This window comes from Rhinichthys klamathensis, unplaced genomic scaffold, assembly GCF_029890125.1.
Source record: "Rhinichthys klamathensis goyatoka isolate OS25496 unplaced genomic scaffold, OSU_Roscu_1.1 h1tg000223l_1, whole genome shotgun sequence".
Lineage (NCBI taxonomy): Eukaryota > Metazoa > Chordata > Actinopteri > Cypriniformes > Leuciscidae > Rhinichthys > Rhinichthys klamathensis.
Window position 1 is genome coordinate 968,727 of NW_026606747.1, and position 15,274 is coordinate 984,000.

The 15,274-nt window shown below is 37.8% G+C and overlaps 1 protein-coding gene across 1 annotated transcript; it reads left to right on the forward strand.

The window, feature by feature from the left end:
* Positions 1–7,153: 7,153 nt before the first annotated feature.
* LOC130097676 (bifunctional apoptosis regulator-like) lies at positions 7,154–13,515 on the forward strand. Its single transcript, XM_056264619.1, has 4 exons — positions 7,154–7,401; positions 7,602–7,704; positions 13,091–13,267; positions 13,354–13,515. Exons 1-4 carry the CDS (start codon positions 7,154–7,156, stop codon positions 13,513–13,515), a joined length of 690 nt encoding a protein of 229 aa, XP_056120594.1.
* The last annotated feature ends 1,759 nt before the right edge of the window (positions 13,516–15,274 follow it).

Sequence of the window (15,274 nt, forward strand, 5' to 3'; positions counted from 1 at the left end):
TCGAACGAACCTCATACAGCACCATGTTGAGACTGAGCCGGGCGTGGTTGTTCGCAGCCGGCCATATAGATTACCTGAACATAAAAAGAAAGTAGTTCAGGATGAATTAGCTGCGATGCTGGATATGGGAGTAATAGAGGAATCCAACAGTGACTGGGCGAGCCCGATAGTTTTAGTGCCTAAAACTGACGGCTCAGTTCGGTTCTGTGTGGATTATCGCAAGGTGAATGCCGTATCGAAATTCGATGCGTATCCAATGCCAAGGGTTGACGAATTGCTTAATCGGCTCGGTACTGCTCGTTTTTATTCGACACTGGATTTGACAAAAGGGTATTGGCAGATCCCCTTATCTCCAATATCCAAAGAAAAAACTGCTTTCACGACGCCGTTTTTGATTACACCAATTTGTCACTCTTCCTTTCGGGTTGTTCGGGGCACCGGCCACCTTTCAGCGTTTGATGGACAGGATCCTCCGGCCGCATGCTGCATATGCCGCAGCGTACTTGGATGATATTATCATCTATAGCAACGACTGGCAGCGGCATATGCAGCATTTGCGAGCTGTCCTCAAGTCGCTGGAGGGGGTGGGGCTCACGGCTAACCCAAAGAAGTGTGCAATTGGGCGCGTGGAAGTTAGGTATCTTGGCTCCCACTTGGGTCATGGGCAGGTGCGTCCCCAAATTGATAAGACAGCAGCAGTTGCAACCTGTCCGAGACCCAAGACCAAAAAGGAGGTTAGACAGTTCCTGGGGCTAGCAGGATATTACAGAAGGTTTGTTCCTAATTATTCGGACCTTGCTAGCCCGCTGACTGATCTAACTAAAAAGGAAGCGCCAGATACCGTCCAGTGGACGGAACAGTGCCAGCAGGCTTTCACCCAGATAAAGGCTGCCCTGTGTGGCGGCCCGCTGTTACAGGCTCCTAACTTTGCTCTCCCTTTTTTACTACAGACTGACGCGTCGGACAGGGGGTTGGGCGCTGTCTTGACCCAGGAGATGGAGGGTGAGGAACGGCCGGTGCTGTACATTAGTCGGAAGCTCTCAAAGAGAGAGACTATGTACAGCACCATTGAGAAAGAAGCCCTGGCCATCAAATGGGCTGTCCTCACTCCCTGAGACGGGTGGTGGGGGTATGTGGCGAGGGGGGCGTGGTTCAGCGAAGTCTGTAGCGGGAGAGCGAGGGCGGAACCGAGCGGTGAGTAAGTGGGTCAAGTGCAAATGACAAACACCTGTTTGTGATTTCAGTAATTGGCGTGAGGAGACCGCATATAAGCGGGCCGTGCTGACAGCAGTTTGAGAGAGGGACTGGAAGCTCGTGCATGCTGCCGTTTGTGTCTGCAGATCGGGAAGCTGCCGTTTGTGTCTGCAGATCGGGAAGCTGTGAACAGCGGAAAGAGTGTTGCTTCATCGGCATCCTGAGAAGCTGTAGCCAGCGGGAAGAGTTTTTGTTTTACATGTGAATTGAGTTCACAATTCTGAGTTAGTTGTGAGAGCGCCAGAGAGCGCAGTGAAAAGAGCATTACTAATAAAGTGCACGAGCTTCACTCTTTGCCGAACCTGAGTCTTCTTTCATCACCCACACACGAATCCTGAGTATTATCACAATCACTTTCCGAATCTCCAATGCTAGATACATGCTTTTTCTTTCTTTTCCGACTCTTTCCCTTCTTTCCCTTCCCATCACTTTCCCATTCATTACCCTACTCTCATCTCCCTCACTACAAGCCATGCTAATACTCTCACTCTCAGAGTCATTCCCTGCCATCTCCTACGGATTGCAAGGAACTCCGTGAGACCACCGTTCCGGACCTATACAGGCCGTCAGTCGATAATCCCACTGCAAGTTTCTCACACAACCCCTTCTTTAATTATTATTTTAAACTGTATTAACAGTACCTTAACTTTTCAGTCCTTAGTCTTTCCTCCTAGTAACTTGTCGCTATGTTTGTCACTGTGTCAGACCCTCCCGTTTTTTCGTCACCTAGTACGGAAGCCCACTAGAGTCCCAACTCCTTCTCGCATCACACCATAGACGCAGCCCATTTAAATACCCTCTTCCTGATTTAATCCTCCACACATAACCAATGGGCGCCGTATACGTCACCCACACACTACATATCTATCTATCTATCTATCTATCTATCTATCTATCTATCTATCTATCTCTATCTATCTATCTCTTTCTATCTATCTATCTATCTATCTATCAAACTATCTTTCAAACTATCTAACTATCTTTCAAACTATCTATCACTTTCTATCTATCTTTCTATCTGTCTAACTAATCTTTATTTCTTTCTTTCTAACTGATCTTTTTTCTTTCTTTCTGACTAATCTTTCTTTCTTTCTAACTAATCTTTTTTCTTTCTTTCTATCTTTCTAACTAATCTTTCTTTCTATCTAATCTTTCTTTCTTTCTACCTAATCTTTCTACCTAATCTTTCTTTCTTTCTACCTAATCTATCTTTCTTTCTTTCTAACTAATCTTTCTTTCTAACTAATCTTTCTTTCTTTCTTTCTTTCTTTCTTTCTTTCTTTCTTTCTTTCTTTCTTTCTTTCTTTCTAACTAATCTATCTTTCTTTCTACCTAATCTATCTTTCTTTCTTTCTACCTAATCTATCTTTCTTTCTTTCTACCTAATCTTTCTTTCTTTCTACCTAATCTATCTTTCTTTCTTTCTAACTAATCTTTCTTTCTAACTAATCTATCTTTCTTTCTTTCTTTCTAACTTATATTTCTTTCTTTCTTTCTTTCTAACTTATCTTTCTTTCTTTCTAACTAATATATCTTTCTTTCTTTCTATCAATTTTTTTATCTAACTAATCTATCTTTCTTTCTAACTAATCTATCTTTCTTTGTTTATTCTTTCTTTATTTTTTTCGAACTAATCTTTCTTTCTTCCGAACTAATCTTTCTTTCTTCTTTTCTTTCGAACTAATCTTTCTTTCTTTCTAACTAATATGTCTTTCTTTCTTTCTAACTAATCTTTCTGTCTTTCTAACTAATCTGTCTTTGTCTTTCTTTCTAACTAATTTATCATTCTTTCTTTCTAACTAATCTTTCTTTCTAACAAATCTTTTTTCTTTCTTACTAATCTGTCTTTCTTTTTGACTAATCTTTCTTTTTGACTAATCTTTCTTTCTAACTAATCTTTCTTTCTTTCTAACTAATCTATCTATCTTTCTTTCTACCTAATATTTCCTTCTTTTTTCTTTCTTTCTAACTAATCTTTCTTTTCTTTCTAACTAATCTTTCTTTCTTTTTAACGTTTCTTTCTTTCTAACTAATCTTTCTTTCTTTCTAACTAATCTATCTTTCATTCTTTCTAACTAATCTTTCTTTCTTTTTAAGCTTTCTTTCATTCTAACTAATTTTTCTTTCTTTCTAACTAATCTTTCTTTCTACCTAATATTTCCTTCTTTTTTCTTTCTTTAACTAATCTTTCTTTCCAACTAATCTTTCTTTCATTCTAACTTTTCTTTCTTCTTTCTAACTTTTCTTTCTTCTTCCTAACTAATCTTTCTTTCTAACTTTTCTTTCTTTCTTTCTTTCAAACTTATCGTTCTTTCTTTCTTTCTAACTAATCTTTCTTTCTTTCTAACTTTTCTTTCTTCTTTCTAACTTTTCTTTCTTCTTTCTAACTAATCTTTCTTTCTTTCTAACTAATCTTTCTTTCCTTCTAACTAATCTTTCTTTCTTTTTAACTTTTCTTTCTTTCTAACTAATTTTTCTTTCTAACTAATCTTTCTTTTTTCAAACTAATCGTTCTTTCTTTCTTTCTAACTAATCTTTATTTCTTTATAACTAAACTTTCTTTCTAACTAATTTATCTTTCTTTCTTTCTAACTAATCTTTCTTTCTAACAAACATTTTTTCTTTCTAACTAATCTTTCTTTCTTACTAATCTATCTTTCTTTCTTTCTAACTAATCTTTCTTTCTTTCTAATTAATCTATCTTTCTTTCTAACTAATCTTTCTTTCTAACAAATCTTTTTTTTCTTTCTAACTAATCTTTCTTTCTTTCTTTCTAACTAATCTTTCTTTCTTTCCAAATAATCTTTCTTTGTTTTTGATTAAACTCTTTCTTTCTTTTTTCTTTCTAACTAATCTTTATTTCTTTCTAACTAATCTTTCTTTCTTTATTTCTTACTAATATTTCTTTCTAAATAATCTTTCTTTCTTTTTAATTAATCTCTTCTTTCTTTTTTCTTTCTAACTAATCTATCTTTCTATCATTCTTTCTTTCTAAATAATCTATCTTTTTTAAATTAATCTCTTTCATTCTTTCTTTCTAACTAATCTTTCTTTCTTTATATCTATCTTTCTTTCTAACTAATCTCTCTTTCTTTCTACCTAATTTTTCTGTTTTCTACCTCATCTTTCTTTCTTTCTTTCTTACTAATCTTTCTTTCTTTTTTCTTTCTTTCTAATCTTTTTAACTAATCTTTCTTTCTATCTGTCTGTCTTTCTTTCTTTCTAACTAATTTTTCTTTTTTCAAACTAATCTTTCTTTTTTTAAAGGTGGGGTATGTGATTCTCTTTTTTGTACATTTTTTCAAAATAACTTGAAATCCTATTCCTAACCCACTTACAGCTACTGAGTTAGAAGCACTGAAATGAAAATTAAGCAATTTAATCATCGAAAGACAGAATGACTCAAATGTGACTAAGACCAATAAGCATTTACGAAAAATAAATAAATACTATATTGTCTTAATTTGTGTCAGGAGTTATGCAATTCAAAACCCTTGTACCCCACCCCCACCCCCACCCACCACCTTAACTAACACATTTTCTGCGGGAAACCCTGGATCCTATCATAAAACAATGTATACACTGTTTACACCTGTATTTAATGAGTTTCTTTTTTTGTGAAATTTAATTATACATATTAGTATATCAGAGAAATAGCAATGTGCTAAGGCTCAGAATCGTTTATGTGAACTTGTTTGTAGTGCTGCCACTAACGGCTAATTTTCTAACGACTAATCTTTTGACTAATTTTTCGATTAGTCGACTAATCTAAACGACTAATTAAAAAAAATCAAGTGTTTATTTCGTTGTGTCCATTTTATTTTGAACTCAACTGAAGGGCCAAAACATAAAATGTCACCTGTTCAAAAACATTATGTATTAACAATCTAAGCATTAAATATCTGCATTTCCATTAGGCTATTCCATATTAGTCAGAGTCCTAATCTAATCCTCTAATAACAAACATGTATGTATTACTTAAATTAGCTCTTTGTTCTGCCTTAAAAAATGTACAGTAAGCTAATAATGATTAATTTATGTACATTTCTGAAAAGCATAACTGATAACATCACTCTGAATAGTAAAGTAGATGCAATGCATTTTCTGTGAAAAGCGCTATACAAATAAATTGGAATTGAATTGAAAGAGTCTGGACTAGCCCACTATGAGTCGCGCTGAAAGCAGGCAGGCACGCAGTTATGTAGCTCGCGTTTAGACTTGCGTGCATGGCGGGCCCGTGCCGCGGTTCGCGTGAATGTGAAAGCAACACGGACTCGGGAGCGCTTGTTCAGGAAGTTAAGTAACCTGCCCATGCGTTTTAGCTGATTATGATGCATTTAGTTAAATAAAACACATGTAATTAAGGGATGATAGTGTTGATGATTTACCTTGGATACGCGAGAGTTGAGTCTGCAGTGTATTCGCGCATTGCGCGTGCAATCAGGGCAACACATTTGGAAAGCCACTGTCTCCTCAAAAGAGTCCGTTTGAAAAACACAATACCGGTATATTGACCCGCGTTCTGTTTTCTATCATGCGCCGTGCACGTTTGCGATGGCATAAGATGCACGCAAACTCAACAGGGTTCGATAGAATTGAGTGTGAAACCAGACCAACGCTGCGGGGGGCGCCAGGAACAATCACGCTCGGACTCGGACCGCAGCAAACGAGCCCACTGTGAAAGCTCCGTCACCTGCCTCCGCAATTTTTCATATCAAAGCAGTGAAGGCGGGCGGGAACGTGAAGGAAAATGATAGCAGATAAACCAGCAGGGCGCGCACGGCGCACAGACTGGTGTGTGGAGGTGAATTACAGTGAGCCGTTTGTGACGGGAGACCAAAAATAAATAGCGGACTAGCGGTCAATAGTAAAACGACACGTCGACTAAAAAAATTGCCATCGACTAATTTGCATGGTCGATTACATCGACTAATTTGCATGGTCGATTACATCGACTAAGTCGACTAATCGCGGCAGCACTACTTGTTTGTGTATGTTCAAATGAACCAACTCAATGCTTAAAGTAAGTAAATGTGTCTTTTAAACATTTATTTTATATCAACTCTGAAAGAACGATTTACTTCAAGGATTTGGAATTGGATATGAGAGGATGTTTCAGGTTTGAGATTGTATTTATTACTCCATCTCCACGGCTATTTTTACAATATAATTTGACTGAAACGTTTTGTGAGGCTTCCTTTATTCTTCTTGAGAAAAATGGCATGAATGTAAAAAAATGTAAAGCACTTTGAATAAAGAGTCAGAAAAGCACAAAATAAGTAAAACATTCATTCATTCAACACTATAAAACAGTCCCCTCCCTCAAAAGAGCTTCAGTCCATATGTTTCACTGACATCTGCTAATCTCCATCCCATCAAACCCTAAGTGCTGGTTGAATGTACAGTTATTGTCATGGCAATCATGCATCTTAAAACTGAAAACTAAAACCGAAAGTATTTCTGCCAGGTTAGGCGTGTTTATGTTTGATCATGTGCACAAGTAGAGGACTTTCTGTTTCTGTTTAATCTCAGTAACAGTCACCAGATGAGACCGGAAGATCTGAAAATCAGCTACGATTTAGACAGTAAGATGCACACTAAAAATTATATACTTAGAAAAACATTTATATACAATTGAGGCAATGGACAAATGTGGTGATGTTTTCGTTTTGTGTGCTACTGTGGCTGATGGAGAAGAACAAACTGAATGGAAGTACAAAGATCACAGCACAAATTATGTTGTGTATATATGCTGAACAATTTTGTCTCATAGACTGGTAACAACTGAACTAATCAGTTAAGTGAGAGATTTAGCAGTATTGTTTTGGTTTTCTACTATCGCCTAAACTACTTTCAGAAGTTTTCTGTTCTTTTCTATTCAGTTCTGTACGTTGGCAAGATGACGGATGAATACATCACAATAGAATCAGACCTCATTGAGTCAGATGAGGACACTGACGTACTATCAGCACCTGAGTTTACATGCCACTGTTGTTATGAAGTCCTCGTAGATCCCACTACGCTCAACTGTGGCCACAGTTTCTGTCGGCATTGTGTGGCGCAGTGGTTGCATTCTTCTAAACGGAACGAATGCCCAGAATGCAGAGCGAGTTGGCAGGGGTTTCCCAAAGTCAACATTCTCCTCAGGTGAGAGAACCATTACTATCTACTGGACATCTGCTCAGGGGTGATTCTAGGATTTCAATCTCAGCCCCCAATGAGGGTATGATCAAAAAAAAAATCTATATTATATTGTTTGTGTTAATATCCCTCTTCGATAGTAGGACTGAATAGGCCTACTGTAATAGGTGATGGTTCATATCTAGCTTTCCTCAATGGGGTGTCAGTCAGAACACACTGGATTTGATCAGTTCCAGGCAAAGGAGGTTTATTGTTGACAGTCTTTGGCTGTACACCACACTGCAGTACACAGGCTTTACATGGTTATGGGTGTGTGGTCTACAAAGGGAAAGGAATAGAGATAGGCTATATTAACAAATGTCTTTAGTATTATTGTCATACTTTTAGATGAACGACAGGAAGCAAAATGCAAGTAACAGTTTTAATGAACAGTCTCTGATGTACAGTGCAAACAGATGTGACGGGTGACGCAGGGACTTTGATGGTCAGGATCCGTGAAGAAGTGCAGTGATGATGAGACAGTGAGACGACAGTAGAAACCACTCGACAAGACGCAGAACAGGAACAGAAGGCAGGAACTGGACACCGGAACATAGTGAGGAAGAATGGGTTTTAGGAGTCAGATGTTAAGATCCTAAGTTTCTATATGCACTTAAAAGACATGACCTGAACGAACCATCAATCATCGCTTTAACCCTTCTATCGTTTCTTAGGCAGGTTGTTAAATTTTATATTAAACGCCAGTTCAGTTAGTCTGGAGGCTACTTGCTTGTCCTTGCTTTGGGGTTCCCGTTTGTAGGTGTAAAGGGGTTTCCCGGGTCCGTTGCTTGGCTAGCGGTCTCCTTGTTAGATCTTGGGCAGCCAGTCACGTGGTGTGTTGGCGGATGGATGTAAGTCTTTGAAGTTGGAAGCGCGTTGCAGTCGAAACGTTTAAACGAAACTTTGCAGCAAAACTTAACTTAAAACCGAGACTTTTAATGGAAAAGAAAACTAAGGAAAAGAAAGTAAAGTGTGACGAGTAGATGGTCTGAATGAAACTGTTGCACCCGTTCTTCTGATCTTAATTTTGGGTCGTTTGTCTCTGTGTCTACATGGTTACCATAACCATCGTCGGCTCCACCCGGCTTGTTGTTCTGCCGAGACCTTTTCCGAGGGAGAGGGCGAGGGCAAGAGAGTGGCCGAGAGTCATGAGAGCGTCACATGATGAAGGAAGAAGCAGCCAGGCGCTCCAGAGATCCACCAGAGCGTCACATGAGAGAGAAGAGCGTCACAAGAGAGTTACTAGCGTGCGACCAGAAACTCTGCGCGTCTCTTTAAAGACATTGGATCACACCTCCTCTGGCGTGAATACACCAATCAGCTGGGAGAACAGTGTTCAGATAAGCGTTCCTTTGTTCCCTCGAGACCAACTTTGCATCTTTTAATGGCAGTGACGTACAAATGCGTTCAATTTTACTACAGAGATGATCAAACATACATTTTACGGTTCGTACACATACATATATGATTTAGTCAGATCAAGAGGATTCTAAAGATATGAAGAACGACATAAACATTATAAGGAAAACACAGTTACATTAAAAATGCATAGGCACCTCTGTTTCTTCTAGAACTACCATATCACATCTAATCTAAATGGAACATGGGCAAACATAAAAACATATTGAATATATCATAGTACCAGTCTTTCAATGAGGATATTGGAGAATTGGAGGAAAGTCCTTATGTGTGTGTGTGTGTGTGTGTGTGTGTGTGGGTATCCTTATGGTCAACATCTGTCGCATCCGTGGTGTGTACCACGTGAGGGTTTAGTTTGCAAATAGTTGTCTTCAAGACAAAGGGTTGTTTTGTATGTACATCCACTTATCAGCCTTAAGGAGACATAATAATTGATGAGGGGGGAAAAATTAGCTCGAGACCCTGAATGGAGCATTCTTCTTCTTTGTGACTGAACACACATTACACGCAGGGTAAGGATTCGAGAACAACGGGGACCTGTTTCTTGATTGCGCAATGCGTCATAAACGAAGTTAATCAATGACCTGCCGGCAGACATTGGGGCACCATATCACATGATTCAAGGTTTTGTGAATTAAACGTATATGTGTTCATATTTGTTCAGTAGTGAAAGGAAAACAATCAGGATTCGGTCAGTCGCTACAATCAGGGCCGGCGCTCCGCACACGCACATCACGCGCTGCGCGTAGGGCACCAAGTGCTTGGGGGGGCACCAAAAAATCTGGGTCGTGAAAAATCATCACAATAGGCTACTAGTATAAATAACAAATACAATATGTCTAAAGCATGTTAATATACAAAAGCAATACAAAAGTAATATAGGCCTAGACCAAATTAGTCGAGAAAAAGGTGAATCTCATTTTTCGTCTCCCTCTGGTGCCCCCCCTTCCCCACCTCCCAGTGGTCTGTTCGAATATGCCTCAATCAATGTCAAATTTGGCAGACACCGACCTCAGACATGGCCTCGGAAAGGCACCAAGAGTCGGGGGCGAAAAAAGGAAAAAGAATAGACAGCGGGATGATACTCGCGCGTCGCTTTGCAGGTAAGACAATGTTTTAAATAAAAATGTTAGTTTTGTAGCGCGGGCGCCCTTGCGTCGTGTATGCATGTCCAGGGGGCGTCGCTAGTAGTGCAAATGATCCGGGGCTTTTTTAGCCCTGCATGTTGAATCTTTTATTTTAACGGGGGTCCGGGGCTTTCTCCCCCGGAATTTTTTTAAACTTGGGCTGTTTAAGATGCAGTTAGTTTGTTTGAGAAGAAAAGGAAGACCGCTTAGATACGTTTTTTCGTTGTTGTTTTATGCGGATAATGCGTTCATTTTCAAGAGGCCAAGGCCCAAGGGCGACATCTGTTGGTGAAACTGCAATTAGAAAAGAAAAAAAAACCCACAATCTCAGTGTTTGTATATTTTCATATTCACAGAGTTGTCAAATTATTAGGGCTGGGAAAAGATTAATCGCATCCAAAATAAAAGTTTGTGTCTACATGATATATGTGTGTGTACTGTGTATAATTATTTTGTATATATAAATACACACACATATGCACGTATATATTTAAGAAATATTTGCATGTATATACTGTATATATTTATATATAATTTATATTATATATAAATTTAAATATTTTATATATAAATAACAAATATTTCTTAAATACATACATGCAAATGTGTATTTATATACACTACCGTTCAAAAGTTTGGGGTCAGTGAGAATTTTATTTTTATTTTTTGGAGGAAAGAAATCAATACTTTTATTTATCAAGGAATAGTTAATTTGATTGAAAGTGACAGTAAAGACATTTATAATGTTACAAAAGTATTTTGAACTCCCTATTCATCAAAGAATCCTAAAAAAAAAAAAAAAAAAAACTGTACAACTGACAGACCAACAACTGTTTCAAAATTTGATAATAATAATTAATGTTTCTTGAGCATCAAATCCTCATATTATACTGATTTGTGAAGGATCATTTGACACTGAAGACACTGACACTGGTGATGCTGAAAATTCAGCTTTGATCACAGGAATAAATTACACTTTACTATATATTCACACAGAAAACAGCTGATTTACACTGGAATAATATTTAATACTATAACTGATTTTTGTTGTATTTTTAATCAAATAAGCGCAGCCATGGTTAGCAGAAGAGAATTCTTTTAAAAGTATTTAAAATCGTACCGACCCCAAACTTTTGAACGGTAGTGTATATACAAAATAATTATACACAGTACACACACATATATCATTCATGTAGACACAAACTTTTATTTTGGATGCGATTAATCGCGATTAATCTTTTCCCAGCCCTACAAATTATGTACAGAATTATTATATTGTGCTTCATCAGACTAAGAAATTCTGAATGGTTGTTATTCCTTGGGTGGGTGAGGGGGTGAGTGGGGTGGGGGGGCACCACCAAGCATTTGTGCTTAGGGCACCCAAATGGCTAGCGCCGGCCCTGGCTACAATGATTATGTATGAAAGCTTCAATTGTGTTTGGTTCATTCTCGTAGTTGCTACAACACAATGCATTATAAGGCGCATTACAAGGCATAATTAATGCATTAAAATACTTTTATAATGCATTATACATAAAGGATTTAAAGTAAAGTGTTACCCAAAAGTATTTATTGATTTTCATCCTTATATTTTAAGCTTGTCCCCCAAACTAAATTTTAATGAGACCTCAACCACAATAACAGTCCTCATATTTAGTGTTGGAATGAGGGGGTGGGTTCACATTCTCAAAAACATAAACACTAATTTTTAATTTATAGTTATAGTTTTTGTAGTGCAGTCTTTAGTTGCTGTTTTATTTCTGTTCCATTGCCAACTCCAATTTTTACTTCTGAGTTGGTTAAAGGTGCCTAGAATGTTTTTTTTTTAATTATTTTATAATGTTTCCTGGGTTACCCTTATAATGTTAGTATGTTTTTTAGATAAAAAATAATCATAATTTAGAAAAAAATGGCATTTTTCCTAGCCTGCTTTTAGCCTCTGATTTGAACACTCTGTTTGAAGGGGCGTGTCTGCTGTGGGATTCAGTGTAACCGCGGCCACTGCTGTGATTGGCTGACATGCTTGCATATGAAATAGCTACGCATTACATGTGAAACTCTCTCCCGAATACTTTTACTACTGCTATTATACGTTTTTACTATAACAGCTATCGAGATTAACGAATCGTGAGATGTTTTTAAAGTATTTAGATCTATTCCCATCACATAAAATGTTGCCGTGATGAGCATTGAGCAGATGACAGTGTTGATCGCGAGAGTGAAGATCTTATCATTGCAAAGCAGTTTCTGCACTCTCTCTGCTTTCACCAATGCAAACACGATGATGTAAATACAGTAAGAGCTTCGTTGTGCAGTAACGTGCGTCATTGATATCATAACGAGTTTGGCAAGTGTCCAGATAAACTCGCGCTGTGTGGAAAGATTGTTCTTTGATCGCTTTCTGTATATAATTTGTTCACAATTTAAATCGATTATTTTCATCCTACTAAAAGAAACGATGTGAAGCTGATATTTTAGTCACTGGCTTCACTTACTGATGCAAAACAGTATTAAACGATTTTGAGAGAAAGATTACCTGTCTGAACTTGAACAATTACACATCAGAAAGTGTTGCTTGGTAGCTCGATCCGAGGCCAGCTCTGTATTGGCCCAAGTTGAGGAAACACTCGGTGAAATGTTTGGAAATTTCCAGAGAAAATAAAATTAACCCATTGTTTCTTCAGAGGCTCAGATGAAGGAACTAAAAAATAGCCTACTTTTGTGTTCATGTTTACATCCACACTGAGCAACTGCCATGCTTCGGCTGCGCAGTTCCGCCTGGCATTGAGGGCTGGCATTATGCAAATATTTGGAGGCGTACATATTAATGATCCCGACTATTGCGTCACAGTCGGTATTGTGTGGAGAACCGACCGTTTTTGAGGGGTGTTTTTCATAAACGTGAATTAAATGAGAACGCGAAAACAGTCCAGTTTGAGATTCACTCTATGTCATGTCCATGCACTGAACTCTTGTTATTTGACTATACCAAGGTAAATTCAATTTTGAATTATAGGTCACCTTTAAAAATGTTTACTCTCTATTCTTTTCATGGATAACAACAGTTGTATTTCTCTCATGTCTGTGTGTAATTCTCTTTCCTGCACAAGGCTACAAATCTTGGAAAATCCCTGTTTCTCCAGTTTGGTCTGAGAGAATTCCCACGTCTCACCTTTCTCTACTTGTACCTGTTTGATTATCAAGACACCTTTCTACCCTTCATACACACCTGCTGCCCTGCACACACAACCAATAAAGTGCAGGATGTCCTGCCCGACAACATGCTGGTTTGTGTCTGAGAACTCTCACCATTGTTAACATACAACAGCTGAGCTGAAAATAAGAAAACAGAGTAATTGTGTGTATGTAGCAGGAGCCAAGCCAGCATCAATGGATGGAGTTTCGGGTGAAGGTATGTTTTTTGCCCTATCTGCTACTGATTGACTTTGCGTGGCAATGGATGAGCGTTCATTACTGGATGTCACGGATTGTCATTGTTAATGCCATGTTAATGACAATATTGGAGTTCTTTTAAAGCTGGATACTATGGAGAAGAAGACAGATGAGGTACACACATACATTTACTATACATACTGTACCTGTACATGTAATGTGGTTACAAGCAGTTGTGTGATTCGATCACAAATGTTTAGAATGTTTAGATGTTGTTCCAGTCAACACGTTGATCTCACAGTGATGTCACCATGTGGTCACAGTGAGCTAAAAGTGTAACTCACTGTGTGCTTATACTATGGCCACAATAGGAGCTCATCCCAGCTAGAAATAATATTGTTCTATGAGTGTTTTGTGACTATTATGTTATGTTCTTTTAATGTTTTCTGTAGCTATTTTTTGTTACCAGAAAGTTCTGGTAGTATAACACTCTCTAAAACATTTTAAACATGTTTATTGATAACATTGATAGAACATTATCCCCTGACATTCTGAAGTTTTAGCGGGAAGTTTCCCAGCAGACACAGGACTAAACCTCTTAAAAGAGTTTGTTTGAGAGTAATAGTTTGGTCACCAATGTGGAGGTCAGTGTTTGCTTTAGTTGAGCTCTTTGGCCTTGACTCTTTGATGTTAGATTTTCTCTGGTTGCTGAAAGTGTTTGTTATAGCAAGAGAAAATATGATTAAGTATGTTGGCTACTTGTGAATAATAAAGATATTATATATTATGTGGTGGTCTGATTTTAATCAGGGAGTAGTATCAATTTTACGTGATCATAATAATCCAGGATTTCTAAAGCATGATATCTTGCAGCATTTTAATCAGAAATCTGGAGTATTTAATATAAAAAATATGTGTCCAGTAAGTTTTAAAACCCTTCATTAAAACAAACCCTAATCTCATGAATCTCAATAACAGTGATATGCTTCATGGCGCAATGCTTTCTGGGTATATCATACAAAACTCATTAGTGGCTCCCAGAATGCATTGCGGCATGAAGCATGTCACTGTTATTGAGATTCACACACTGATTCTTGAGGTTTGAGTGTGTCACTAAGTCAACCAATAGTACAAAATGTTTAGTTTTTTTATTATTATACAGATATTCTTATTTAAACACTGTTGGATATCGTTGCTGTAGAAACATTACTATAATCATTTATATGAAATTAATAACACACATGTCAGTCTGGAAGTGATCAGAGCACTACATGATGATAATACCATAATCATCATCATCAAGTAGCTGAAATCATCTGATCACATTTTCTCTTACCGTTCTTGCCATAACAAACAGTTACAGCAGCCAATGTTAGAAAAATCTAACATTAAAACACCAAGAGTCAAACTGCCCAATTTAAAGAGCATATTGCAGGTAAAAAAAAAAACTAAATTAATATATAACCTTGTATGAAAATACCATATGAAAAGTTAATGCAGGATTTAAAATGTTTTAAAACGACATAAGGGCACTAATTTAGTAGATAAAGTGAGCGTTTCTTGGACTGCTCGTAAAAACGGCTTCTTTTTTTTTCAAAATCGCGTCATTTTACCTCACGCTAGGGAGCCTCAGCCTCGGCTCAGTGCAGAGTAGGCTGGCGTTCAGTGAGAGCGGCCGTGAGTCGGTGTGTTTTCGGTAGTTTTTGTATTTTAATTTATCATCGTCATGGTAAATTATTGTTTGTGGAGGTTGCAAAAACTCCGGCCTGTCAGGACATCGAGTCCACAGGTTTCCATAACCAGAAAAGGGACGGTGTTGTATATCTTTCGTGCCTGGTGCGGTGTGTGCAGGTGAAGAGACGGGATTTCTCTTCCGCATCGGCTTCGAGTGTAGCTTTCAC